Raw genomic sequence first — 27,880 nt, 5'->3', positions numbered from 1 at the left:
GGGCTACAATTCCACAACCTCGAGGATTCTTTGGCAATTTGGTGAAATGACCGTTCTTCATGTAAGAGTTGATGCAGCAAGTATAGGAGGATATTTGGTCATGGCTAACTATTAAAGCAGGCTTGTACTGCCCTCACCTGATAAATTCATACATTTAAGGGTACTGTAATATTGTGGTTATATCACTGGACTAGTAGTCCAGAGGCATGGATTAATAATCCAGTGACAGAATTTCAAATGATTCCAATGGCAGCTGAGCATTTAAATGGAGTTCATTAAATAAATTTGGAATAAAATGTAAACATCTGCAATAGTGGCCATGCATTTATTGGATTGTCATAAAGTTCTATCTGGTTCACTAACGTACTTTACTGGATTGTCATGAAGTTCTACCTGGTACGTACTTTAGGGAAGGTTATCAGCCATACTTATCAGGTATGACCTAAATGTGACTTCAGAACCAAAGCATTGTGGTTGACTAGCAAGCCACTCAAAATGTTTTCAAGAGGACGGCTCATTCCCACCAAGGCCAAGACAATTAGCAGCGGGCAAAATAATATTAGCCTTGTCTGCAATGCCATTGGTAAACATCACTCACCAGAACCAGTGATTCAAGTCACCCATCATGTCTGTCTGGTATTCATACATCTCTGGTCCACTCACCTGCACTGCTGCATGCAATTAAACCTCATGGTAACAGTTCCTGTTGTTTCGGTTCTGAAACCAAATCGACTCAATCTCTCTCCCTAAATGTAAAGAAGATAGTTTAATTGTATCTCAATCTTTGGTCTTTTTCCATAACATCCTTAATGTTTTACATCCTTCCTTTCTCGTCGTATTAATTGTTCAAATTTCAATCCTCCTCCATCCCTTCTTATCAACTGGAATTTATTGATCTAAAGGAGACAATAATTTAGTAGGGGCAAATAAAATGTTGTCCAAAGGTTTAGGCCAGGGTAGGAGAAATGAACATTTTACAGGAGCGTGGTTGCAAGACAGGAGAGAGTTACAAAGATAGAGAGAACTGAGCACACAAAGGGACTTAAACACACAGATGAGAATTTTGAATATATTCTAGTCAACCTGTTCAGAGACGTTATTACACACATCTGGAGAAAGCGGAGGGGGAGTAGAGCTGTTTGAGCCCAGGCCTTCTGTCTCAGACACAGGAGCACTACCACTGTGCCACAAAAGCCCAAGGTGAGAATTTTAAACTTAAAATGTTAGGGAATGAAGCTAACACAAGTCAATTAGGATAGGGGTGATGGGGGAGAAGAATTTCATGCATGAGAGGAGAGGATCAGAATTTTAAATCAGCCAAAATTTACTACAGGTGGAGGGTAAATATTTGCCATCTGTAGAAGGGCCTGTGATTTTGTTTTAAAAAGGCAGGAATTTGCCTCATTACAACAATCAGGTGACCCTATATAATTAACGACAAGTTGTTGCTTCAACTTTCCATTTGACTTCACAGACATCGATTGTACCACTGGAGTTGAAGGATTCTGTTGTGATAGCAGTTACTGAAATGGAAACCTTTGCTTAGCACATCAGAGTTTACTGTGAAGTAAGTCCAGGGGACGAATAGTTTAAATGATGTAGAGGCACCACCCTCGACCAGCCACTGCAGTCCTGACTACGAATTTGCCAGTTGAGGTTATGCTAGTTTTTCAGCTAACCTGTTTAACTGATGCCAAAATCAGAAATTGCTGGAACTGAGAAAGGATCACTTGACCTGAAATGTTAACTCTGATTTCTCTCCACAGATGCTGCCAGACCTGCTGAGCTTTTCCAGCAATTTCTGTTTTTATTTCTGATTTACAGCATCCACAGTTCTTTCAGTTTCTTTTTAATTGGAGGTTGTTCCAGCTACCCACCAACACATTTAGTTTTGAAAGCTCAATGCAACGCAGGAGGCAAGTCAAGGGATCATTAGAATAAATAAGGTCGTCAGAAAATGACAAATATGATTAAGAGTTTCAACAAATATAAGTAGAGATGAATGTTGTTATGAAGGTGTAAGGGGTCATTTTTGTAATATGGAGCTCAGCCTGGAATCAAATACAGTGAGCAGAATGCAAAAACTTGCTTGTTTTATAAGATTTTTTAAGTCTCTGGTTGAGAAAGGAGATATAGTAATTGGCAAGTTGACGGGATTAATGGTCAGAGAAAATGTTGCCGCCTCCAATTTTAACTTTTCTTCAAGACTACTAGATATGCATTGGGAAGAAGTATGGTGCACAAGTGGAAGTAGTGGTTTAGAGATGGCACAGAATCAGAGGAAACAGGACATGGAGAAATGGCGCCATGAATATGGAGCTGCTCAGCGGTCAAGACAGGAATAGATAGAGGATGTTTTGGGAAGAAGTACGGGTAGTCTTGGCGAGGACAGACACTGAAGATGTTAAAAGAGGTGAGAGAGATGGCATAAGGTGAGAAATGTGAAAAGCAGAAGTTACTAAAGGAGACAGAGTAAGGCAATGGTAGTGTGGTATCATAGGAGGTGGAACAGAAGGCCAAGCAGTGGGATTTCTGTAATGAGCCAAAACAGCCTCGCCAAGTACCTAACTTGTACCTCATACTCAAGTTCCATATTTGTATCTGAGACAGGTATGTTACTACAGTAGTGGCACATTTTTATATCTTGTGTTTCCAGCTCTGGCAGGCACTCTTCCCAACCCCAACAGTAAGTAGATGATCAGCATTCAAGATCAGATTTATCCATGTGCAGCTACCCACACAACAAGCAAGCTGGTTGCTGGAGGACCACAAGATCTCCATCTTACGTCTAATCCATCACACAACTTAGGACTTCCCCTAGCAAAATACCTTTAAAAATATCATTTTATCAGAATCGCCCCTTTTCTTCCCCTTCGTTCCTCTTCCTCCCTTTTCACCCTTCCCCTTCTTGATGTTCATTAACTTTTAACATTTTACTTTATCTTCTCTCCTGCTTTTCTCCACTCTGTTAAACATCTTTGAATTGTTTTATTCCTTATTCTCCTTCCCAGTCACCTTCAAAGTTCTTGTTTTTTTTTAAGACTTTACCCAGTTACCTCATGTGCCTAGACTTTGATAAAACTTTTACTCATGCTCAAAGATTTGCACAGACTCTTTTTTCATTGAAATCCATGCATGATTCAAACTGTAATGGTTGAAAATGCCATCAAGGCTTGGAGCTGATTAATAAAGTAGAGAAAAGGAAAACTAGTAGTCAGATATTTGGCAGAAGCAGACCAGCAGTCCAAGATGGAAATAGGCTTTAGCAATTGAATGCAGCTTCCCTGGGACCAATCAAATTGATGACCTGTGTTTACTTAAAACCAATCAAGTCCAGAGATTAGTTTCACACTGACAGACTGGAATTTTTTACTAGATTTTTCTCTTAATTTTTTGCAGTCATTTTCTTCCCTTTTCCATTGAAGTCCCCATCTGCCTTTGGGTACGACATTCAAATAGCAATTCAATATTTGAGAGCCATGATTACAGACATCCACCAAGTCAAACCTGGTCTATCCACTGACAACCTACAATGATGCTTTCTCCAGCAAAGATTGCTATGCAGCAATCAGGAGCAAGAAATCAAGCTGATTTTGTTTCTCTTTCTCAATTAGGAGACAACACCAACTGAAGTTGCACAAGCAAAAGTCTGGCTGAAATTTGCTGGTGCAGCATTGGAAGAGATTCAAACTAGGATCTTCCTGTTCTTCAATGCAGTACCACACAACTTGAACTTACAATTCAAGTGATTAGGGTGAGGCAGGGCACCTTTTACAGCCAAACATTTCACATCACCTCCAGTAATTTTCATGGCTACCTTGAATGTGCTTGGGGTACGGATGTATGTCATATCTTCCAGTTCGAGGAAGCCACCAACAAAAAATCTCCGCATTTCTGCCACAGTTCCAGGGACAATGGGTCTCCAGGTCTGACATGTGAGTGTGTAGCTACCTGAAAATTAAAAAAAAAATTACACGATTCAACAAAAAGCAAACAAGTAGGCCAGTGAGTAACTTTAGCTATTAACAACTCAATTCTGGTACCTAGCTTCAATTCTAGCACAGACATAACGATGAAAGGGTCTAACAGTAAATGAAACAAGAGACTGAAAATATAAAGTAGAAATACTGGAAAAGTATTCTGGTTGCAGTGGTCTTGGGAAATATCCAAAATGTGAATGCATTACTTTAGATTTTGACAAACTATCAATAGGAGTTCAATTTGCAGTCACAAACCAAACCACACTCACATCACAAGATTACCAGAAGATAACCAATTTTTAGAGTAGATTTGTAGCTTGGGTTGTGGATGTTGTGGTTCGTTGGCTCGCCGAGCTGGTTCGTTGTTCCGCAGATGTTTCATTACCCTGCTGGGTAACATCATCAGTGCAGCCTCCAATGAAGCGCTGTTGTGTTTTCCCGCCTGTTGTTTGAACTCTGGGACAAGCAAAGCAGAGACAAGCACCAGAATTCCTAGAAGCCTGGTACTCCACTGAGAAAGCCATCAATAAATACATAGAGCTCGACCCCATATACACTCCACTGTGAAGGAAAACCAGAAGTGAGGTAATCCAGCCCGACGGACACCAGAGTTCAAATAACAGGTGGGAAAACACAACAGCACTTCATCGGAGATAGCAGGAACTGCAGATGCTGGAGAATCTGAGATAACAAGGTGTAGAGCTGGATGAACACAGCAGGCCAAGCAGCATCAGAGGAGCAGGAAGGCTGACATTTTGGGCCTAGACCCTTCTTCAGAAAATGGGGTCTAGGCCCGAAACGTCAGCCTTCCTGCTCCTCTGATGCTGCTTGGCCTGCTGCGTTCATCCAGCTCTACACCTTGTTATCTCAGCACTTCACCGGAGACTGCACTGATGATGTTAACCAGCAGGGTAATGAAACGCCTGCGGAACAACGAACCAGCTCAGTGAGCCAACCAACCACAATAATCATTTTTCTTCAATCTCAGTTAGAGATCACAGCCAAGGAGTTGTGAGAAACCAAAACACACCACATTGACTTAGGTGGGAATGTGCTTCTAAGGTAGAGTACAAGGAAAGCAATTGAAGGCAGAGATTAAAGAAACTTCATTTTGCATCGAACTGTGCTGAGTGAGTCTTGAAACTTTTCAGTACTAACAGTAGATAATAAAAAGAAAAATGTCCCATTCTCCAACAGAGTCACTAGATGTGCATTGAAATATATAATGTTTATTAACCTGAATTTTTTCCTAAAAATTGTAATGGTCATTTAAGATAATTCATCCTTTAAAGAATACCCTTTCCAGGTGAGGAAAGAACACTGCAATCATGACTCATTGGATATTAGAATATGCTTGTTGTGCTTTTGCAAACCAGTTGCTGAAAATCTAGCTGCTATTATATATTTTGTTTCAATTATTTCCACCATATAGACTTGATGGAAGATAGATTGTGCATTGGGTTTGTTACCTCCACCCCTGAAGGTGGGTGGTTGTAATGTTTTTGTTTTTTCATCTGTTAACAATATATCACAAAAATTAACTTATAGATTTCAACAAAGCTTGGTAAATGGATGGGTGTGCCCTAAGAAAGAACTGATTTATTATTGGCAAAGTAGTAATTCTGGAAATTGTTTGAAAGACCCATGAACATTAGGAAATAGGGAAAATTAATTTTTTAAAAGAACATTATGAATTGTTTCAAAATGTTGTGTCTCAACTGCAGTGCAGTATTTCATTACTACTGTCAAAATGTGAACAGAGTCTTCAGGGCAGGTTGTTAGATGTGGTCTGGGCTGAAACCTCTTCAGTGAGATGAAAGTTCTTAATAAAATGATTTATTTCTTCAGCTTTGTAGTTACAGAAGGAAGCCACAGTGGTACATACTATGGGAACAGAAGCAAGTGAAGTGGAATGGAGGTTGCCTGAGCATGGACTATAGAATGTCACCAGAAAGAAACTGTCCAATATCTCAGGTGAAGATTGTAATAGAAAGTTCAGAGTTGTGAAGGTAAAGGAGCTCAAAGACTTTATTTCAAAGCCTAGGACAAACTTAGCCATAGAAATGCATCAATTTGCCTTCAAATGTGATCTCAAGTGGGATAGGAATATGGCTAGCTTTGCTTTCCTTCTTGCGATTGTACTCATGGAAGTCACAGGAAGACCAAACCAGCCTGGTTCAGATTTTTCCAATAGCATCTCAACACTCATTGACCAGGTTCGCATTAAGAATGACCAGACAAGCGTGGCAGAAGACCACTGTGGGCAACCATGAAATTGTTTGCCATCAGAAATTTGTGCTAAGAAGCGTGGAGGGGAGACCACTGGTGAATTAAAAAACACTCAAAAACAGTAAATGTTACAAATCAGACAAGTTTGGAAATATTCAGCACTTGTGGAGGGACAGATCAGGTTTAAGTTTTCTTCAGAGCACATATCTTGCCAGTTGTCTCCGTGCTTGCTAATTAATTTGCTGAATGTGACAGCTTTTTTGATTTTGGTTCTAATTAGAGATATTTTCTTACCAGGACTGTCTGGGATTCTGATATAACCGTATCCCTCAATGCGATGTCTTTGCCAGAAATCAGAAGAATGAACCCCAAAGTAAAGCACAGGCCATTGTGGAAGGCAACCTAAAAAAAAAATCCGGAAAATATCAGATTAATAACAGTACTTAAACATTTTGCACTATTACTGACAGGGTATTGTTAAGATGCTCAGATACAGTAGAATTATATTCAAGGAACTGGATGTATTGAGACGCAAGAGATTCTTACACAAAGGACTGGGAAGAAAATAGGTACAGCTGAGCTTCATGTAAGGAAATAGGGTGAATAATTAAACATATAACCGAAAAAAAAACTTTTGGTTGCATTATGAAGTAGCTATAGGTATGTGCTCATTTGGTTTGGAGGATGTAGGCTAAAGAGAGGCATCCCTGCGTCAAGGGATAACACAGTGTGGAACTGGAGGAGCACAACAGGCCAGGCAACATCAGAGAAGCAGGAAAGTTGATGTTTTGGGTCGGATCCCTTCTTCAGAAATGAAATTCTGAAGAAGGGTCCCAACCCGAAACGTCAACTTTCCTGCTCCTCTGATGCTGCCCGGCCTACTGTGCTCCTCCAGCTCCACAGTGTGTAATCTCTGACTCCAGCATTGGCGGTTCTTACTATCTCTGTGTCAAGACTAATTTTTAAATCATCACTGGTAATGAAAAGAGGGAGAGAAAAGCAGGAGTTAGCACTTTTAGGAGATTTGGACTGGGAAGATATTGGAAAAGACAACTTTTACTTTCACAGTTATCTTACCTCTAATTATCGGAGAGTCTTAGACAACATTTAACCTTACAATCACAGTTGTATCATGACCAGAAGGTTACCTCAGATGCTGACACAGATGTAATAAGTATACCCCCAATCCATTCACATACGGTGAATATTAAATGCTAGAATATAGTTGTTTTTAAAGAGTCCAATCCACACTTATAGTAACAGCTTTATTTCAGGTAGCCACATTCCATGAAACTCTGCTGCCACTGATCACCAGCTCCCCATGTTTTTACAAACAATTCACACCCAGTTTACCCTTAATTAATATATCCATTATCTATTCTCAAATTCCATTAGGTCTCGGGCATTCCTTCAGACGAATTAGATAACAACAGATTTCTCTTCTCTTTTCCTTCCTAACTAAATCAATATATATACACAACAATAATAAAACAGACAAAGCATATAAAATCACAACACTTATTCTTGTGTTTTTCTTTGCACTTTAAAGTTCTGGTACATCCAACAGTTTCTTAGAATTTGCTTTTTTATTTGCAAAACAAACAGCTGATTGCTGCTATTCACCCATTTCAATTTAGAGATCTCTCCGTTCTTCACTATCTGCTTAAAACTGCAGTCGTGATCCTTGGTGTTTTCATTCAAAAATTTTGTTCAGCGTACATTCTCCCATGGTGACACATTATCGATGTAGCCCTCAATGGGTATTATTGCTGAATCCCTTTCTAGAATTTCTTCCAAAATTTTTGCTTACAAAAAGGCTATACAGTGGTATCTACTGTCTCACCATGAGTGACAGATTTTGTCGCCAAGGTACGTTTTATTACTGTTTCAAACCTTTTTAGCTTCCCAAATTAATTGGTAACAGATACCTCCCTTTCCCAAAAGAAAAATTATAAACGTTCCTTCACTTGAGAACCCATTCACAGAGACTTGCAGAAGAAGCATCACACAAAAAAAAAAATCAGGTTTCATGTTCCTGACATTTCTCAGTGAAGGAAATTTCAAAACACAATACTTTATTTCTAATTTTTTCAATGTTTTGCTTGGCTAAATAACATCTACCCTCTTGGGATTTTTCACAGTCATACTCAACTGTAACACTTCCAAATTGGCATCTGGCCTTGTTTGGATGACCAGCAATTCAGTTGTCCAATCAGACTTCATAATTCCTCTATTTCAGTTTTGGAAGCTGCTGCATCTTTTTGTGAACCACTACTTTGACTAACAGCAATGGGGCTAACATTTTCCAAATGAGATTGCTAATACAATGTGACAACCGATCCTTTGTGCTCAGTTTCTAACCTAACGTACATAAAAGCACCCAGAAGTCTGATTTTCAATTTCGAATTCTGTTTTAAACCCATCGATGACGACATTATCAAACTCACTGCTCTCACAGTGCATCAACGTACATTATGAAAGTGCCTGAAATCTGCCCCTCATGGTATAAGTAAAACATTGCAATGTCTGCTTTTAATTGAGGACAGCCCAATTTAACTAGACGACCCTTACTGAAAAGAAGTATTAAACTCTAGTCATCATTTAGGTCATGTACACAATTATTTTACTTCCAGAGTATCCCCACTGTGGAAACATCCTCTTTAGGTTTTCTGAAGGGTCCAGACCCGAAACGTCAGCTTTCCTGCTCCTCTGATGCTGCTTGGCCTGTGTTCATCCAGCTCTACGCCTTGTTATCTCAGATTCTCCAGCATCGGCAGTTCCTACTATCTCCTCTTTAGGTTTACTTTGTTAATTCCCTTTAGCATCTTAAGATACCTCAATAAGATTAATCGATCAATTAGATCCCCTCTTATTCTTTAAAGCTCTAGAGAGTACAGGCCTTAACTGCTCAATCACTTCACAAGAAAAGCCTATCTCTGAAATCAATCTCATGAACCTCCCCTGAAATGCCTCCAATTCAATTACACCTTCTCAAGTAAGAGGACCAAAATTGTGCACATTATTCCAGGGGTAGTCTCATTAATGCCTTCAACAGTTGCAGCAACACTTCCCAATTTTAACACCCATCTCCTTTAGCAATAAAAGCCATAATTCCTAACCCGCTATACCTTCGTTCTAGTTTTTCATATTAAATATTAAAGAATATTAAAAAAAAACTGATGTGGACTGTTATTTTCCAACTACTATCATCTGCTATCAATGTTACACACTACATGCTTGTTGTTTTTAACCACAGCGCTTTATTTCAGTTAACCATGTTCTATAATATATACACACCACTGACTAATAGCTCCTCATATTTATATAACCAATTCAGACTCAATTTATCCTTAATTCAAATATCTCAAAGTTCAAGCAATTCCTCAAGAGTACCAAGAGACATAACAGAAGAGATAAAGTCAGCAGTGTCTGAAGTACTTCCTATTCTTAAGTTCAATGTCACAATCAGCTCATAACACTACCCATTGATATAATATTGTGAAGTTATAGGGAACAGCTAGGCACCCTGTATGTGTTTCATTGGGCACATTTGTAGTATACCCCTGTATTAAAAAAGAGTAACACTAATGTGAAAAATGATTTACCAGTTATTAGTAGTAAAAATGTATGTACTCATGCATGCAGAAAATCTCATGTAGTATCGGAATGGCAAAGTCTTGTTTGATAGGTAATACTTGCGAGCAGGTATCTTGAATTGTGGATCCTCTTACACAGCCGAAGACTACTTTGTTTGCTGATCATTAAACCCTTTAGTCTTTGAGGTTCAGTCTCACTCAAAATTTTCTTCTTCGATCTTCTTCAGATTCTCCAATATTTTTAGCCCAATATCTGGGTGGCACAGTGGTTATGGGCAGCATGTTGACTCAGTGGTTAGCACTGCTGCCTCACAGTGCCAGGGACCTGGGTTTGATTCCACCCTCAGGCGACTGTCAGTGTGGAGTTTTGCACATTCTCCCCGTGCCTGCATGGGTTTCCTCCGGGTGCTCCAGTTTCTTCCCATTCAAAAGATGTGCAGGCTAGGTGTATTGGCTACGCTAAATTGCCCTTGGTGTTCAGGGATGTGTCGATTAGGTGGGATGCTCTGAGGGTCGGTATAGACTTGTTGGGCTGAAGGGCTTGTTCCCACACTGTAGGGAATCTACGATCCCTGATCCACAGCTGAGATGACAATATGTATCTTACAACAGGGATATATGGAAAGTATACTGAAAAGAAAGGTCGGTCAAAATTACAAACTCCAACGTACATACGATTATATCACATTCAAATAATAGCAGTTTGGATGCGGTACATCATTACTTCAGGCCCTGTGAAATTGTAAGGCAATAGGAGACAAAAAAAAAGAGAAGTGACAGGAAAAGAAAATCTATACATGAGTTGTTTAGACAGTTACTCTCATTCATTTCATATTTATTAATACACGCTATCTGTATTACTCTGAGCACATTGTGGTTAATACTCTGGCACAGAGAATGGTTAACTGCAACAAATTCCAAAGTAAGTAATTGGATAGTCCAACCTAGGAAGACTGTTGCTTCATATCTCATGCCAACTACACCAATCTTTCCCTGATTATGCTCGTCCGTGCTAAGGGGAAGTGTATAAAGTGGGAAGCACAAAGTCATTTTAAAAATGCTTTATGGGATTTGAGTATTATTAGCAAAGCTAATACATATTGACCATTCCTAATTATTCCTTGACAGGAAGTCGCAATGAGCCACCTTCCTGAATTGCTGCAGTCCATCTGGTGTGGGCACCGCCACAGTGCTATTTAGAAAGGGAATTCCAAGATTTTCAATCTGATATAGTTCCAAGTCATGGTGGTGTATAGCTTGGAATGGACTTGCAAGTGATGGTGACATTCCCATGCATCTGTTGCCCTCATACTTTGAGGTGGTAGAGGTCACAACTTTGGAAGATGCTTGAAGGAGCCTTAGTGAGTTACTGCAGTGCATCTTGTAGATGGTACACAGTGCTGCTACTAAGCATTGACGGTGGACAGAGTGAATTCTGAAAAGCGACTGTTAAGCTGCCAATCGAGTCAATCAAGTGAGTTACTTTGTCCTGGATGCTGTTGGAACAGCACAAATCCAGGCAAGTCAGGAATGTGCATTCCATCACACACCTGACTTGTGTCTTATAGATAGTGGAGAGGCTTACAGAGTAAGGAGGTTACTTACTTGCCACAGTTTCCAGTTCCTGACCAACTCTCCTAATCAAAGATTTTGTATGGTTCCGCTTCTAGTCAGGGGCAACCCACTGATGTTGATATTGGTATTGGGTATTCAGCAATGGTAACGCTATTGAACATCAAAGGGAAGTAATTTCTCCCTCATTGAAGATGGTCATTGCCGGGCACTTGTGTGTAACTTGCCAACTGTCAGTCGAAGCACGGATGCGATCCAGGTCTTGCTGCATATGAACATGGTCTACTTCAGTCTCTGAGAAGTTGCAAAAAGTGACCATTGTCCAATTATCAGCAAAAATCCCCATTTCTGACCTTATGATGGTGGGAAGATCAAGTCCTTGAAGATGGGTGGGCATTGAATACTACCTTGAAGAACTCCTGCAGCAAAATTCAGGGGATGGGATGATTGGCCACCAACCATTACAACCAGTTTATTTTGTACCAGATATGGCTCCAAATAATGGAGAGTTTTTCTCCATTCCCACTGCTTTAAATTTTGTCAGGTTCCTTGATGCTATACTTGGTCAAGTATCACCTTGATATCAAGGGCAGTCACTCTCACCTCAGGGATTCAGCTATTATGAGTGAAGAGAAACAAAGAAGATAAATGTAGTCCTTCACAGTCAAAAACAGGGGCATGTTACAATGGGGAACAAAGAGATGGCAAACCAATTAAATACATACATAGTTCTGTCTTCACAAAGGAGGACACAAATAACCTCCCGAAAGTGTTGAGGTAGACAGGGTCTAATGAGAAGGGGGGATCTGAAGAAAATCAGTGTTAGTAAGGAAATAGTATTGGGGAAATTGATGGGATCAAAAGCTGATAATCCTCAGGACCCAATAATCTTCATTCCACAGTGCTTGAGGAATTGACCTAGAAACTGTGAATTCATTGATGGTCATCTTTCAAGATTCCATAGATCCTGGACCAGTTCCTATGGATTGGAGGGTTACTAATGTAACCCCACTATTTGAAAAAGGAGATGGAGCGAAAACAGAGAATGAGAGACCAGTTAGCCTGACATCAACTGCGGAGAAAATGCTTGAGTCCACTAATTGATTTAATTTGATTTAGTTATTGTCATGTGTATTTTGTTACAAAATACAGTGAAAAGTGTTGAGTTGTGTACTGTCGCCACTCTCCGGTGCCATCTTAAAAAACAGAAAAATAAACTATAACATAGAACATAAAGTCAGAAAAATGAAGAAATAAAGAAAAATTGTTCAGCTTCATAGTCCTTCTTGTTAAGTGCCCAGCCATAAGCCATGGGCCTGGTGGCTAGGTACAAGTCCCCTTCGTGGCACCGCTGTAACGAAAGTCGCCACTCTCCACCAACACTCTCACCACTGAGTGCTCAATCATGCCAATACACGTGCCAGCGATGTCACTGGGTACAGCAGTGACGCAAACTCAACTCCGCTGCCACCATGATTCTGCTTTGGGCCCACCTCAACAATGCAGCTGTTGCTGATGTCACCAGGTCTTGTACTGGGTCCAAAAACTTGCCTCCGCCGCTGCCTTCGTGAATCTACAATGAATGCAGATGCCCCCAGGAGCCCAAACTCGCCTCTGCCACAGCAGCCACGAGTCACCGTTAGGACAGCCTTGACGATGCAGAAGCCGCTGGGAACACAAACTCGCCTCTGATACCACTGTTACAAGTCCGCACTGTTGGGCCTACTTGCCGCCACCGATGCCTTCGCTGAGACAGAGATCTTCAGCAAAAGGTAAGTAAAATAAAAGAGAAAAAAAAAAGACACTAAACAAAACAAAAAGCATACGGAGTGAACGAGCCCCAGATTCAGAAGCTCTATTCCACCACCATCTTACCGGCAGGATGGAACTCAAGTCGGCAGATTGGGAGGTTTTGTAAACACATTGAGAACAATTTAAAGCACAAATGGGAAATTACTGTTGTGGCATATAAATAATTTAAATAGCACAGAACTTGGAAACAGTGACAGGATCAGGCAGAGTCAGTATGGGAAGAGAAAGTCATGCTTGATAAATCTACTGGGGATTTCACAGAAACATATAAAACTCAAACAGAATTACTTCGGTTAAATGCAAGATGTTCCTGATGACTGGGGAGTCCAGAAACAGGGGTCACTGTCTAGAGATAAGGGGTAGGCATTTAGGGCTGAGACAAGGAGAAATTTCTTCACTGTGGTGAGATTGCTGAATTCTCTGCCACAGAAAGTGATTGAGGTCAAAACACCAAATGTTTTAAGAAGGAATTAGATACAGTTCCTAGGGCTAAAATGATCAAAGTATATGGGGAGAAAGAAGGAGCAGGGTACTGAGTTGGACAATCATATTACCATGACAGAACATAGAGCCATCATCATACTGAATGACGGAGCAGTTCAAAGGGCTGAGTGGCCAATTTCTTTTCTTTTTCGTTTCTATGTTTCTTATGTTTAGGTTTTGACCAAGGTTGTAATGAAGTCAGCAGCCATTCTGGTGGAATCCAGTGTTGGCAAACAGGTTATTGCTTTCTAAGTGTCATTTCAAAGCACAGTCAACAACCCCTTCCATCACTTTGCTCAGGGCGGTAATTGGATAGGTTTGATTTGGTCTGCTTTTTGTAGACAGATATACCTTGACAATTTTCCACATTGCTGTGGAAATGCCAGTTTTGAAGCTGTACTGCAACAAGACTCTAGAGTATGGCTAGTTCTGGAACACAAGTCTTGAGTACGATTGCTGGGATGTTGTCAGGGCCGTAGCATTGCCATACACCAGTGCCTTCTGCTGCTTTTTGATGACATGCAGTGAAAAACTAATTGACTAAAGATTGGCATCTATGGTCTTAATGACAACTGGAAGAGGCCAACATGGATTATCCATTCAGCACCTGTGACTACACTGGGCTTCCCCATCGAGGATGGAGATTTTTGTGGAGATGTCTTCTTCAGTTAGATAAATAATTGTCCACCAGCATTAACGAATGGATGTGGCAGGTCTGCAGAACTTAGGTATAATTTATTTGATTTGGGATTGTTTCACTGTGTTTACGGGATCTCGGTTCCACTATTTGACATCAAGCAGTCATGTGTTGTAGCTTCACCAGCTTTACACTTATTTTAGATATACTTGGCACTCCTCATGGCATGACTTTCTGAACTCTTCATTGAACGAGGGTTAATCCCCTGGTTTGACTGTAATGGTAGAATGCAGTTATGCCAGGCCAAATTGTGGTTGTAGATAATATCGTGCTGCTGATGGCCCACAGTGCCTCATAGATGCTCATTTTCACACGGTAAATCTGTTCAAAATCTATTCTGTTTAGCCTGGGTAGTGGTAATCCCATACAACACATTGGAGGGTAAGGTCAGTCTTCACAAGGATTATGAGGTGGTCACTCCTATTTGTACAGTCTTTGACAGACATATCTGCAACAGGTAGATAATGAGAACAAGTACTAATAGGTTTTCCCTCTTGTTGGTTTTCTCATAACTTGCTGCAGACATAATCTAGCAGCTATGTCCTTCAGCACAGGTCAACTTAGTCAGTAGTACTACCACCAACCCACTCTTTGTGCTGAAGATATGCATCCCTCACCCAGAGCATATTCTGCGCTTTTTCCACCCTCTGTGCTTCTCAACATGAAAGAGTACGGATTCATCAGCAGAGAGAGGGCAGAGGGTGATAACAGTAGTTTGCATTTTTACTCATGTTTGACATGATGCCGTGTGATGCCATGAGACTTCACATGTTCCAGAGTAAACATTAAAGACCTTCCTGCTCCTCTGATGCTGCTTGGCCTGCTGTGTTCATCCAGCTCTACACCTTGTTATCTCTGATTCTCCAGCATCTGCAGTTCCTACTATCTCTGAAACATTAAAGACTCCCAGACCAAGATCTTCCTAAATATAAATCACAGTGCCGTCACCTCTTAGTCTGTCCTGCCAGTGGGACTAGTAGTATTCAGGGATGATGATTGTATCTATGGAATTGGCTGTAATGTATGATTTTTCGAGCATGCTTCCATCAGATTGTTGCTTGACTTGTCTTTGTAGCTTAACAGGTTGCAGTTGCCATTGTTGTTTCCCAAGCCTAATTGGATGCCAGGTAGCCTGTCCATTTTATTCCTTGGTGACTTTTCTGAACCAGTTTGGTACAATTGAGTGGTTTGCTGGGCCATTTCAGAAGACGGTTTAAAGTCAACCGCTTTGCTGTAGGTCTGGAGTCAGGTGGAGGCAGACCAGGTGAGGACGGCAGATTGGGCCCTCCAAGGGACATTAATAAACCATATGATTTCATGGTAACTGCTCCCAGCTTTCAATTCCGGACTTTGGTTCATTTATTGAATTTTCCACCACCACCACCTGGGGCCCTGTTATTACAAGACCCAGTAAAAAAAAAAAAAAAAAAACCTTGGAACAAAAGCTGATGTCCGCCACCCCTCCCAACTTTCACCCAATCCCAGTCATTCCCAAACGAGAAAATCTGAAGGCCAGCTACTCCTCGAACAAAGCTCTTTACAATGGGCAATTTTGTAATAGCAACAGAAGTTCAAATATCACTATCTCAGGCACATGGATTATGGGAAGAATGAATTGGGAACTGGGAAAGAACTAGTTGGACTGGGACCAGAAAAGAAAGCAGAGAGCTTCCGTATCGATGTATAAAACACATGGCATTCTGTAAGTCTAGAGGCAGAGGAAAACCCTTAATTTCTCAAACAAATTTGAATGCTTCTGTAGATGGAATTTCTGAGTTCCTGTATGATTCAGAGGGCCTTCTGACTTCAAAACAGAAATTATAAACTCACCCTCAGGTTGATCTTCACTTTTTAATGTCATTTCAAAGTCGAATGGATATGAAAAATAGGCCACATTCTCCTATTTAAAATAATAACAGTAATTAGACACAGTGCCTGTCAGCACTGATGTTCAACACTTTAAGAACTGGCTTGCATTCACCTTCCAGTACCTAAGATTTTCTGCTAAAACTGAAGTACACTGAAATTTATTACAAAACATTCCTTTTAAATCTGTGGGGTATGGCACGTATATGTTTTTAAAAACTGTTGTGCAGATTAGATGTCTAAAGTCTTGGCTGTGCCTCACTAATAGCTCTGAAACAGAAGTGGTAAAATCACAGTAGAAGCCAGTAAAGTCTTCACTTGTTAAAAACAAAAACCCAGAAATTTACTGGAAGAATGAAGCCACCAGCTGCCCGATTTCAAATATTACAGAATATGAATACAACAACTTCAATCTGCTTTAAGCAGTCAGTTACATTAAAAAATATTAAAAGTACAATAAAACAGATACTTGTACTTTAAATCAAACTGAACTCAACATTCTAAATCAATTTGGCTTTCACTTCCAGTTCATGTCAGGAGCTTATCAAAAAGTGCACGATTCCCTACTAAATACTGTTTCAAAGATCCATAAATGAGCTGAAATACCTTGGGTTCTTGCACTTACCTCTAGTGAGGTTGTTCTTTCAAATCTCCTCCAACTGTCCCACTATTGTAGGCTCTCTGTACAGCACAAGTGTCTTAAAAGACCTTGATTCAGGACTCTGCTGGTTATACTATTTTCTAACTCTGAATTCTTGCATTTAAAACTCTGTACCTTAATTTTTCTCTTCCCAGCCTTGGGTATCTAGAAGTCTAATTTACTGTTAGGAGTCCTTCAGTTAACAAGAGGTTGAAATTCTTTCAACCAGCACACAGAATTTCAACTGAACTTTGCTCAAAAAAAGATATTTCCTGCAGCTAGCTTATTCTAAAATAAAAAAAAAGTAAAACCCTGCTTGAGATCAGAGACATACAATCTGTGTGTAAAAGAGGTTGCTGTAAAACTGTATGTTGGATTCCATCGCCATCTCGAACTGTGCTCCTGCAGATGCTCAATCAAGAGGCTACTTTCGCCACTCACCGATCTCAGTCGTTATCAAACACGATCTCACAACTTGGCGTAGTCTGCAGGATCACTGGGGACACCATTGAGACTGACCAGTCATTGACACTACTCTGAAGGTAAGAAACTTCCTTCTAGACATCCCTAGTCATGAACACGATCCCGAACCTTCCATGAGTTGGCCATTTTTTGAATTCCTTCACATCCAGATCTCAAGTGCACCAAATCAGCCGAAATTACGTTCCCTATGACGTGAGTATTCGGGGGACTGAGTGATCTCAGTAAGCTGCCTACAACCTCCAAAGGCAGGCCAGCCCCAGCTGACATAACAGAGGAAGAAATGCTGTGGTAGTTACAAAACTACCTTGAAGTACAGTTCTCGTTAGGGAAAACCCAAACCAAAATCTGGCAGAAATACAATATCCATGACATAAAACAGGTCTAGGGAAAAACCACCTGAGAGAAAGATAAGGTCAGAACGAAATGGTCCTTTGCAGTAATGGGACAAATTTCCTTGAGGGATGAAATCATGTCTCGATCATGATCGTGAATTAGAACATAGAACAGTACAGCACAGTACAGGCCCTTTGGCCCATGATGTTGTGCCAAACTTTTACCCTAAACCCAAGGTCTATCTAACCTCCACCCCAACCTTATACTATCATCCATATGCCTATCTAATAGCCACTTAAATGCCCCTAATGAGGCCGACTCTACTACCCTCTCCGGCAATGCATTCCACGCCCTCACCACTCTCTGAGTAAAGAGCCTACCTGTGACGTCTCCCCTATATCTGCCTCCACTCACTTTAAAACTATGCCCCCTCGTAAAGGTTACCTCCACCCTAGGAAAAAGTCTCTTAAAGAGCCATTAAAAGCAGTGCATGAACAGCCACAAAAGGAGAGATCAGCTTTTTCTTGCTTTGAACTTAGAAATCAGGAGCTTGAGAAAGAAAACAAAAAACTGAAGGATGAGGTGACAGTCCTGTAAGTTTGTTCCGTGACATCCAATAAGTGGTTCACCAAAACCAAGCTATCACCGTTGGGAAACAGAGTGACAAAAGTGATGGGTTCTCTAGCAGTGAAAGTGATAGGACTGTATATCCCTGCTACCATTTTTACGACCCCTTAAAAACAAGAAGATAAAAATAGAGAAAGTGGTAAGGCAAAGTTCAAAGGAAGGCACTGAGGTGGATGTTCCAGTAAAACGGACCTAAAAACACACTGTGCGTGGGCCTGCGACCCCTGAAAACCTAGACAGGCGATCTAAAGAAATGCCACACCCAAAGAAGGAGCCAATGAAGTCATGGGAAAGCTGAGACCGGTTAAGGGGAATATACATGGTCCATCCCTGGGACAGGGTACAGATTCTGAATGTCATTGTCAATAAAAGAGATGAACGCCTTCTCCATAAGGCAGTCAAAGATGCCCTTGGAGAGTATAAGCAGGAACTACAAGCTGGCTAGACAGCAATAAAACATTGGTTACAAGGGTATAGTCTGCCTAAGACTGATTGGATGAAAGTCACAGCTTGCTGTCAAAAAACTAGAGGAAATCCCAGAATATGAGGAAAAGTTTAGGACGACCTGGAAAGTGTATGCAGGAGTCCCAAATGTGCAGGGCAATAGAGATTTTGAAGGTTGTGATTACGGCCCGCTGAAGTCTGCTTTTGTGGCCGGACTTAAACCCGAGTTTACTAAGATGCTAAACGTCAACAAACCAGACTGGGATCAAAGGGGGACGAATTATTATGAACTGGTGGACTGAACCCACTAGCTTGACCAAGATATGGGCACCAAATTGTGAGCCCTACAGACAGGACAAATGGGACAGACCCCCATTAACCCCAGAAAGACTCAAGACAAATGCCCAGGGATGTGTTACGTCTGTGGGAAGGAAGGCAATTGGGCTAGTGGATGCTGGTGAAGGAGAAAAGGGTGAAGTCGCCCAATAAGCAATAAGGGAGAGAAGACCGATCGCCTGGTGTGGTTGAAAGAGCTAACCACCCAGCAGCAGCAGGAGCTGCTGAAGATGACAAAAAAACAGAAAGCCCGCCCTGTGCCCCTCTACACTCTTACTGGCTTTATGCCAGCAGGGGGGAGACAGATTGTACACGACCATGAGGGCAGGAGACCTGGACACTGAGTGTCTTTTGGACACAGGAGCAGAGTTGATGTGCCTAACCCAGAAGTATGAGACCAAACTTCCGCTAGATGGGACAGTGAGAACAGCTTAAAGAGCAGGAGCTGACAGGATCGAAATTAAAAGGACCAAACCCACACACATTGCATTCAGCCCCCACGAGTTAGTAACTTTTGTATGGATAGGACCTGTACCTTAGCGATTCCTCCGAATGGATATCCTCACCCAACTAAATTCATCTGTACATTTCGATGATGGACAGATAATGTGGTCCATCAGAACCCTAAAAAGGCAAGCACTAAAAGACCATCCCCATCTGGGCTAAAGACAAGGACAACTGTGGGTTATTGCAAATGGAACCTGCGACTTATACAAGGACACCTCCACCTTGCACTAAACACTACTCAAAGTCTACTGCAGAAATCCTCCTGATAATTCAGAGGTTAGAGGAAAATGGGATTTTGGTAAAAACCCACAGCACTTCTAATAGCCCAGTGTGGCCCATGAGAAAGGCAAGTGGGGAATGGAGATTAACTGTAGGTTACAGAAAAGCCGACCAATACATCGATGAAAAGGTCCCACTAGTAGCCGACCACTCTACTATATTCAGTGATTTAACACCAGACCACAAGTAGTTCTCAGTCATAGACATGGCTAACAGCTTCTGGTCAGTATGCCTAGCACCTAAAGTACTGTCATGGTTTGCCTTTTACTGCACGACAACAACAGTACACATGGACCCAACTCCCACAGGGATTCCACAACAGCCCGACTCAATACCATATGGCCTTATAAAACCACCTCCGCAAAATGGCACCAACTGAGTTAGTTATCATTCAGTATGTGGATGATATACTGATTGCTTCAGAGACAGGAAGGCAACATGAGACTGGCCTTAAGACCCTCCTAAACCACCTGCAACGAATAGGTCACAAGGCTGGTATTACAAAAAGCTCAGATCACCGAGAAAGAGATAGTCTATCTAGGACAGAAAATCTCCCACGAGAAAAGAGAAATTACCCAAAGTCGGACTGCAGCCATACAGGCTGCCAGACATCCTACGACAATTTGAGAGCCGAGGGCTTTCCTGGGTCTGTGTAACTTTAACCGATGTTTTGATTCTCATACCCAACTAGCCCAGCCCTTGACAGACATCCTGACGGGGAAACGGGATTCAAAAGAACAAATTACACTGACAAAGGAACAGGAAGGAATTTTCCAAGACCCAAACAGAGCACTTTGTCCTGCACCAGCATTGTGGATCTCCAATAATGGAAAACCCTTTACGTTATTTGTCCACGAGTAGGAGGGCTATATGACAGCGGTGCTGGCCCAGGAACACAGGGCCAGGTTGAGACCTGTTGGGTATTACTCAGGAAAATTGGACAATGTAGCCCTCGGACAGGGGGTACCATTTGAGAGCAGTGCAAGCCACGTGCATGGCAGCGGAAGTTACTGCGAGTCTAGCGTTGGATCAGAGATTAATAGTTAAATGCCCAAATGCCATACACATTTTGCTCTTTATGAACAGAGTATTCCAGGTAAATGCTGCCCGGTGGACCCAATGGACAGCAGTTCTAGAAGCCCCTAACCTACAAACAGAGAGTCCGGTCAAACCAGCCACACTATTATCAGTGCCTGCAGAAGGGGAAGGAGATGACAACGATTGTGCTGGAATCCTGCAAGAACTGGAGGACAATAACCAAATGAATGAATGGGGCTTTGCAAAACCGAGACCTCATCCTTTACAGCAACGGATCGTCTTTTGTGGAAAGTGGTATAAGGAAAGCCGGATGGGCTGTCATGGCATTGGGAAGTTGACCCTCCGGAGCATCGGCACAGCAAGCAGAATTACAGGCTCCGACTGAAGCCTGCATAATAGCAGAGGATCAGTCAGCCAACATTTACACTGATTCCCGCTATACTTCTAGAGTTTTCCAGGACTTTGGCCAACTAGGGAAACAGCGTTGGTTCCTAATGGCTGCAGGTATCCCCATCAGAAATGGGAAAGTTAAGGACTTACTGCAGTCTTTCCGGCTGCCCAAAGAAGTGGCCATGTTCACGTGCAAAGCCCACACTAAAAACAACACCACGGAAGCCCAGGGTAATGAATGCCCTGGCAGATCAGGCAGCCAAAAGAGCCACCTCCAATCAATCCTGCCAAAAGCCTCAAGTGCACGTCTGCCAGCTCGACATTGGGACAACAACTCAAATTTTGCAAACAATGCAGAATGAATGTTCCCAAGAGGAGAAATGGAAATGGATCAATAATGGACACAGGCTATGCAAAAATGGAGTTTGGAGACATTGAGAATCAAATTGGCCAGTCGCACCTGCTTTGACGCCAGATCTAGAACAACAAATCCACTCATGGGGACATTTGGGGCCTGAACAGATGACAGCCTGGTTCCAGCACAGCTGTTGGGAACAAGGTTTTTAAAAAAAAACGCCCATGCAGTAGTGGGCCGCTGCCTCACTCACCATAAGAACACTACTGAAGCCAAAGTGCAAGTTCTCCAATTGAAAGCACCAGCACCTCCAGGGCTGTTCCAGCACTTGCAAGTTCATTACTTCTCATTCCCACACTGTCAAGGTTACTCAGACGTCCTTGTAATTGTGGACAAATTTTCCACATGTGCAGAAGTTGTGCCTGCGAGAAAGGCCACAGCCAATCTCACAGCCAAAGTACTGTGCAAGGATTACATACCCTGGTGGGGCCTACCCACCAGCATTGACTCGATCCAGGGAATCCATTTCACAGGAACAGTGTGTGAAGAAGTTTGGCAGTTATTGAGAACTGACGGGAACTTTCACTGTCCCTACATTCACAGTCATCAGGGCAGGTGGAAAGAATGAATCAGAGCCTGAAACAGCAACTGGCTAAATACCACCAGGAGAGAATGCCCTGGCCCCAGGCTTTAACAATAGTTAATGCAGTGTCAGGGCTACCCTCAACAAAACAACAGGTCCGAGTCCATTTGAAATACTTACAGGTAGGCCAATGTCCCTGCCTGAGACAAATGACCTATGGAGGGCTGACTGTCATCTTATGAGTGATGCCCTTTTGTCTGCCAAGCACTAACAGATGCTGTAAGTTCTGCCTCCTCACAGGTATCGGCTGCCTGGAAGGACCCGCCGAAGGGAGGTCATGACATCATACCAGGTGAGTGGGTTCTTGCAAAAAAGATCCAAAAGGAACCCTGAGGCGCAAAGTGGGAAGGACCATAACAGCTGCTGCTGATCACCTGGTCGGCTGTCAAGGTCCGAGGAAAGGAGGGCTGGATTCACGCCTCCCACATCAAATGGACAGCCTACAATACTGCAGAACCAGAGACTGACTGACCATCATGGTGTCTACAGTCATTTTGTTCAATTATGATTATTGCAGTTTTCGTACTATCAGGATATTCAGTTGCATGCAAATAATTATCTTTATATGTCATACGCCTACACCAAAACTTCTAATCTGTCCAAGTGTTGGATATGTTCCCACGTTCCCACTCACTCTAAACAGGGAATCCCACTCTACCCTATTCCCTTCACTGAATCTGAAATGGCAGAGTTGGTATGCTTATCAAAATTTCACATCCCACCTCTCTCCAGGCCCTGGTATGTTTGCCAATGAACATAACCCAAAGGCAGGGGAACCCAGTTCTCTCATAAACATGACAGGAAGTATTGAAGCGTGGAGGTCTGTGAACCACTCCCTGATCCACTTCGCTGGGTGGTATTAGCCCGCTATGATCGTTTCCCATAATCCTCCATTCCTGGCCCTCACTAATACCTCAAATCAGGGAAGACCACAAGGGTCTGTACGTTTTGTCCACTCCTCCAAAGTGGGAGGGGGGAGGGGTCAATGGATGGGACAGAGCAATTGCTCTCGGTATTTCAACATCACAGCCTTATCCAGTTTGTTGACCAATTTTGTTAAGGGTACAAGTGGAGGCAACTCCTCCGTGCAATGGTATCCTGAGGTTATCGACCGGTTCACCACTGTAACGGCACTTATTTCATCTGTGGCCATACTGCATACCCATGGCTCCCCACCCACTGGTGAGGTTCTTGCTGTTTCACGTATGTAGTCCCATACATATATCACTCCACTAAACTGCCTAGCTGGAGACACAAGACAGCCATCTCTGAAAATCAGCGTTTCTTTGCTATTGCATTTCCTTTCTATTTTACAGCCAAACTGGCCAGAGAAGCTATAACCCTGGCTTCGGTCCTGGAAAAGGCGGGAAATAATACATTCTCTGCCCTTAGCACAATGATTGACGAAATGGTCACTATTCGCACGGTAGTTCTCCAGAACCGAATGGCCCTCGATTTTGTTTTAGCCAAGAGAGGGGGCACCTGTGGCCTGAATGGCTCCAAATGCTGCACTTATATCCCAGATAATTCGGAAAGTACTACTAATCTGGCCAACCATATTAGGAAGGAGACTGAAAAGATCTGACAATCTCCTCCTTCTACCCTATGGAGTTGGGCTACACGATGGCTGGGATCCTTAGGGACCTCCATTGTACAGGCTCTCACAATGTTTATTAGTGTTATTCTAGCTGAGTATTTTGTTTTCTCTTTTATAAAGTGCAGTTGCCAACAAGCGATTAAAAGTATGAACCATCCCAACTATGACACTTGTCTCCATAAGCCCCTCCAACATCTGAAAGACTCACACGGTACATTTGAGTTATGATGAGAATTGAGTGATTCCCTTCGAAGGGTCTCAGTAGAATCAAAAAGGGGGTGTCTGTGAGATATCGTATTATGATTCTCTTTACCAACTCACTCACAAGCACTCTACGTTAACAATACCATGTTTCCATTTATTCATTCATAACTCTGTACAAACTCACTCACAAGTGACTATACTGGATTTCCATTCACTCATTTCATAAAACCTCGTTAAACTAAATTAAACACCCCTTCCAACCCATTACTGCTTCTCAACACCTTTCACTTCTTATCAAACCATGCTGCAAGCAGCATTTAGACCCGTTTCTGTATCAAAGGCTACCTCTGAATAAGTATCAATACTGTAACCAACTCAGAACAATGCCTTCCCCACCATTGTCTCCCCATAACTCATTCGAAACTATGGAAGGGTTATCATATTAATTAGCCATCTCTCAGGACCTGAATAGGTTGCAGAACAGCAAACAGTTTCCTCCACTAGTCTGTGCTTTTTAAATACATACTAAATAGGGCAGCTACCCTTTTAAGAAACTTACTATCAAAACAATATTTCCGTGAATGAATGTGTAATAACTGTCAAAACCGGTAATAGTAAATGAAATCTCACAACCCAGTCACGGGAGATCAGTTCAATATCCTCTATAGTACACATTTTCTTTAGTACACATATAATTTCTCACTTACCTAGACCACATTGGTCGAGTATTTTTATTAACATTATTAACTTTAAAGACAAAAGGACTAACACCACTTAATTATGCAAGCTTAGACCAGACAGACATAATAATCCCATGAGGAGTAACAGCCAGCATTTAGCAAGTGCTTAAACCATCTCCTGCTTCCCCAGGACAGATGTCATGCAAACCTGTGTACAACAATAGATACAACTATGTGAAGCCATAATGCCAAAATTTTAATGTATGTAAAAACTGTGCACAGAAGAGGCTACGGTAAAACTGTACTTTACACTCCATCACCGCCTCAAACTGTGCTACTGCAGATGCTCAATGAAGAGACTATTTTCGCCACGCACCCATCTCAGTCGTTATTGAACACGATACCATACCCAGCAATACAAGACATTCGACAACAAGGTAGAACTTCTTGATCGGCACCTCACCCACTACCTTAAATATTCATTTCATCCACTATCACCACGCAGTGGCAGTTATTTGTCAAGCCTCCAAAACAGCGACTTCCAACTAGTGACTTCTAACAACTAGGAAAGCAAGAAAACAGACACATGGGAACATCATAAACCACAAGTTCACCAGCAAGTCACATATTCCTGATTTCCACAGATGGTGCCATTCCCTCAAATTCATTGGAACCCCCTTTCTAACTGCATTGTAGGTGTCCTACATACCCCAGATTGTTCAAAAAGGTGGCTCAGCATCATCTTCTCAAAGGCATTTAGAGATGGACAATAAATATTGGATTTGTCAGCAATGCCCACAGCCCATGAATTTAAGCATTCATTCATCATCTTAATCTTTTTGTAATCTGATTAACAAAATTCAAACAATGATCTTGTCATGTCCTTACCCGGCCCGCGACCTTGGTACAGCAGGTCTGTGTCACTCCAGACAACTGCTGCCTTGAAGAGCAGAACCAATCTAGACATTAAGAAATAAAATAATTATTTAAAAACTTTGTAGGCACCATTCACCAGAGGTGTCACATAGTGAATGATCACTGAACCAAAATTACAATCACAAAGGGAGAGATAGGAAATAACCGACTATAAAAAGATTCTGCACAGTTAAAGCTTCCGCCTATATATTTCAACATGTTCTGCTACTCCATATAGTTAGATCATAAGATGTAAGAGCTGTAGTAGACCATTTGGCCCATCAAATCTGCTCCATAATTCAATGAGATCCTAACTGATCTGATAACCCTCAAATGTACGTTCCAACCTTTCACCATAACCCTGGATTCCCATGTTGATCAAAAATTAGTCTATCTCGGCCTTGAATATTCTTAATGATCAGTCTCTGAAGCTCCTCTGCAGTAAAGAATTTCACAAATTCATTCTCCTCACCTCTGTCTTAAACAGGCAATACTTTGAGATTATGTCCTCAGGTTCTCGACTTTCTCAGAACCTCTCCGTACCTACCCTACAAATATTTTGAAACTGTGTAGTTGTGCACCATGTTGAACAAACTGTATCCAAATCATTAAAAAATCTAGTAGCTGTACATAATTCAAGTTTTGCACAAAGGATGCATTTCCTTTCATCCAAATCTTTGTGGACCATGTCCTAGCCTGTAACAAGCCCCAATCACCCATGACTCCTGTGACCCACATTAACTCCTTGCCATGCAATGCCTGCATTTTTAAATACTCAAGCTTCCTTTCAAATCCCGCAAAGGTCTTTCTCCTCCATGCCTTTATAATCTCTTCCAGCTCCTCAACTCTAGAAGATACATCTCTCCAATTCTAGTCTCTTGAGCAACCCAATTTTAACTGCTGACGATTTAATTGCTGATGACCATGCCTTAAGTCACTGCGTTCTAACCTTTCGCATTCCCTCCCTAAATCACTCTGCCTCTCTTCCCTCCTTTAAAATGCATCTTAAAATATACTCCAACCAACTGTTTGGTCAACTGCCCTAGCATCTTATGTGATGTAGTTCAAAACTTGTTTGATAACAGTCATGTGAATTGTCTTGAGATGTTTCGCTACATGAATGGTGCTAAATAAATACAAATTAATGCTCTTTCCTAGAAATTTACTGTAAAGAATTTTTGGCTTGGGAGTGCAGAGAGAACCTGGAGGCAGTGAAAGGAGGATGGCACAGGAGTATCTAGAAGAAAGGGATCTGGAATAATGTTTCGGAGTATCTGGAAACCATCTGAGTCTTTATCATCCATGCTGTTTTCTTTAAATTTTTATAACACTGATTCACCAACTCAGATCTAAGCTTATAAAAGAAGGGAATTAGGAGCAAGTGAAGGCCATTGAGCATCTCAAGCCTGTTCCACCATTCTAAAGATTATGGCTGATCTGATTACTCCTTACTCCTTCCCATTCCTGATAACCTTCCGCTATTGCTTATCAAAGATCTATCAACCTCTGCCTTAAAAATATTCAAGGACACTGGTTCCAGTGCTGTTAGATACATAAAAGTACAAAAATGTGTTTATAATTACAGCTTATAATTTTATAATTTGGTTTTGTAACTTGTACTTTGCATAGTTGCAACTTATAATTTGTATAATTTAACAATACTTGTAATTACAGGGGAGGTTCCATTAAATTGGAAAATAACAAGTATAACTCCTTTATTCAAAAATTGAGGGCAACAAAATTGGAAGCTATAAGCCAGAGTTAATAAATGTGGAGCTGGAAAAAAAACAGCAGGTCAGGCAGTATCCGAGGAGCAGAAAAGCCAATGTTTTGGGCTGAAATACTTCGTCAGGACTGGGGAGGGGGAGGGGAGCCCAGAAATTAACAGAGGGAGGGGGTTGGGGCTGGGGGAGGGTAGGTGAGATGGAGCTAGGTGGATGCAGGTAGAGGGTTAAAGTAATTAAGAAAGCTAATATAACGTTATCATTTATTGTGAAGAGAACGGAATACAAAAGTAAGGGGGTTATGTTTCAATTATTCAGGGCATTTGAAAGACCACATCTGCAGTACTGTGCAGAGATTGGTCTCCATATTTCGGGGAAAAAATGTTAATGCACTGGAAATAGTTTAAAGAAAACTTACTACATGAAATTGACAGCTTCTTTGTGAAGAAA

The 27,880-nt window shown here is 41.6% G+C and overlaps 1 protein-coding gene across 1 annotated transcript in view; it reads right to left on the bottom strand.

Annotated features, from left to right (window-relative positions):
- Positions 1-27,880, bottom strand: part of mks1 (MKS transition zone complex subunit 1) — a 46,785-nt gene that overhangs the window by 3,005 nt on the left and 15,900 nt on the right. The window contains exons 8-12 of the mRNA XM_020510083.2: positions 25,680-25,750; positions 16,200-16,269; positions 6,504-6,611; positions 3,818-3,951; positions 664-746 (exon numbers count right to left, since the gene is read on the bottom strand). Coding sequence (XP_020365672.2) covers positions 664-746; positions 3,818-3,951; positions 6,504-6,611; positions 16,200-16,269; positions 25,680-25,750 — 466 coding nt within the window. The remainder of the gene's footprint in view (positions 1-663; positions 747-3,817; positions 3,952-6,503; positions 6,612-16,199; positions 16,270-25,679; positions 25,751-27,880) is intronic.

The sequence above is a fragment of the Rhincodon typus genome, chromosome 26 (assembly GCF_021869965.1).
Source record: "Rhincodon typus isolate 14 chromosome 26, sRhiTyp1.1, whole genome shotgun sequence".
Lineage (NCBI taxonomy): Eukaryota > Metazoa > Chordata > Chondrichthyes > Orectolobiformes > Rhincodontidae > Rhincodon > Rhincodon typus.
This window is presented reverse-complemented; position numbering and strand designations above follow the sequence as displayed.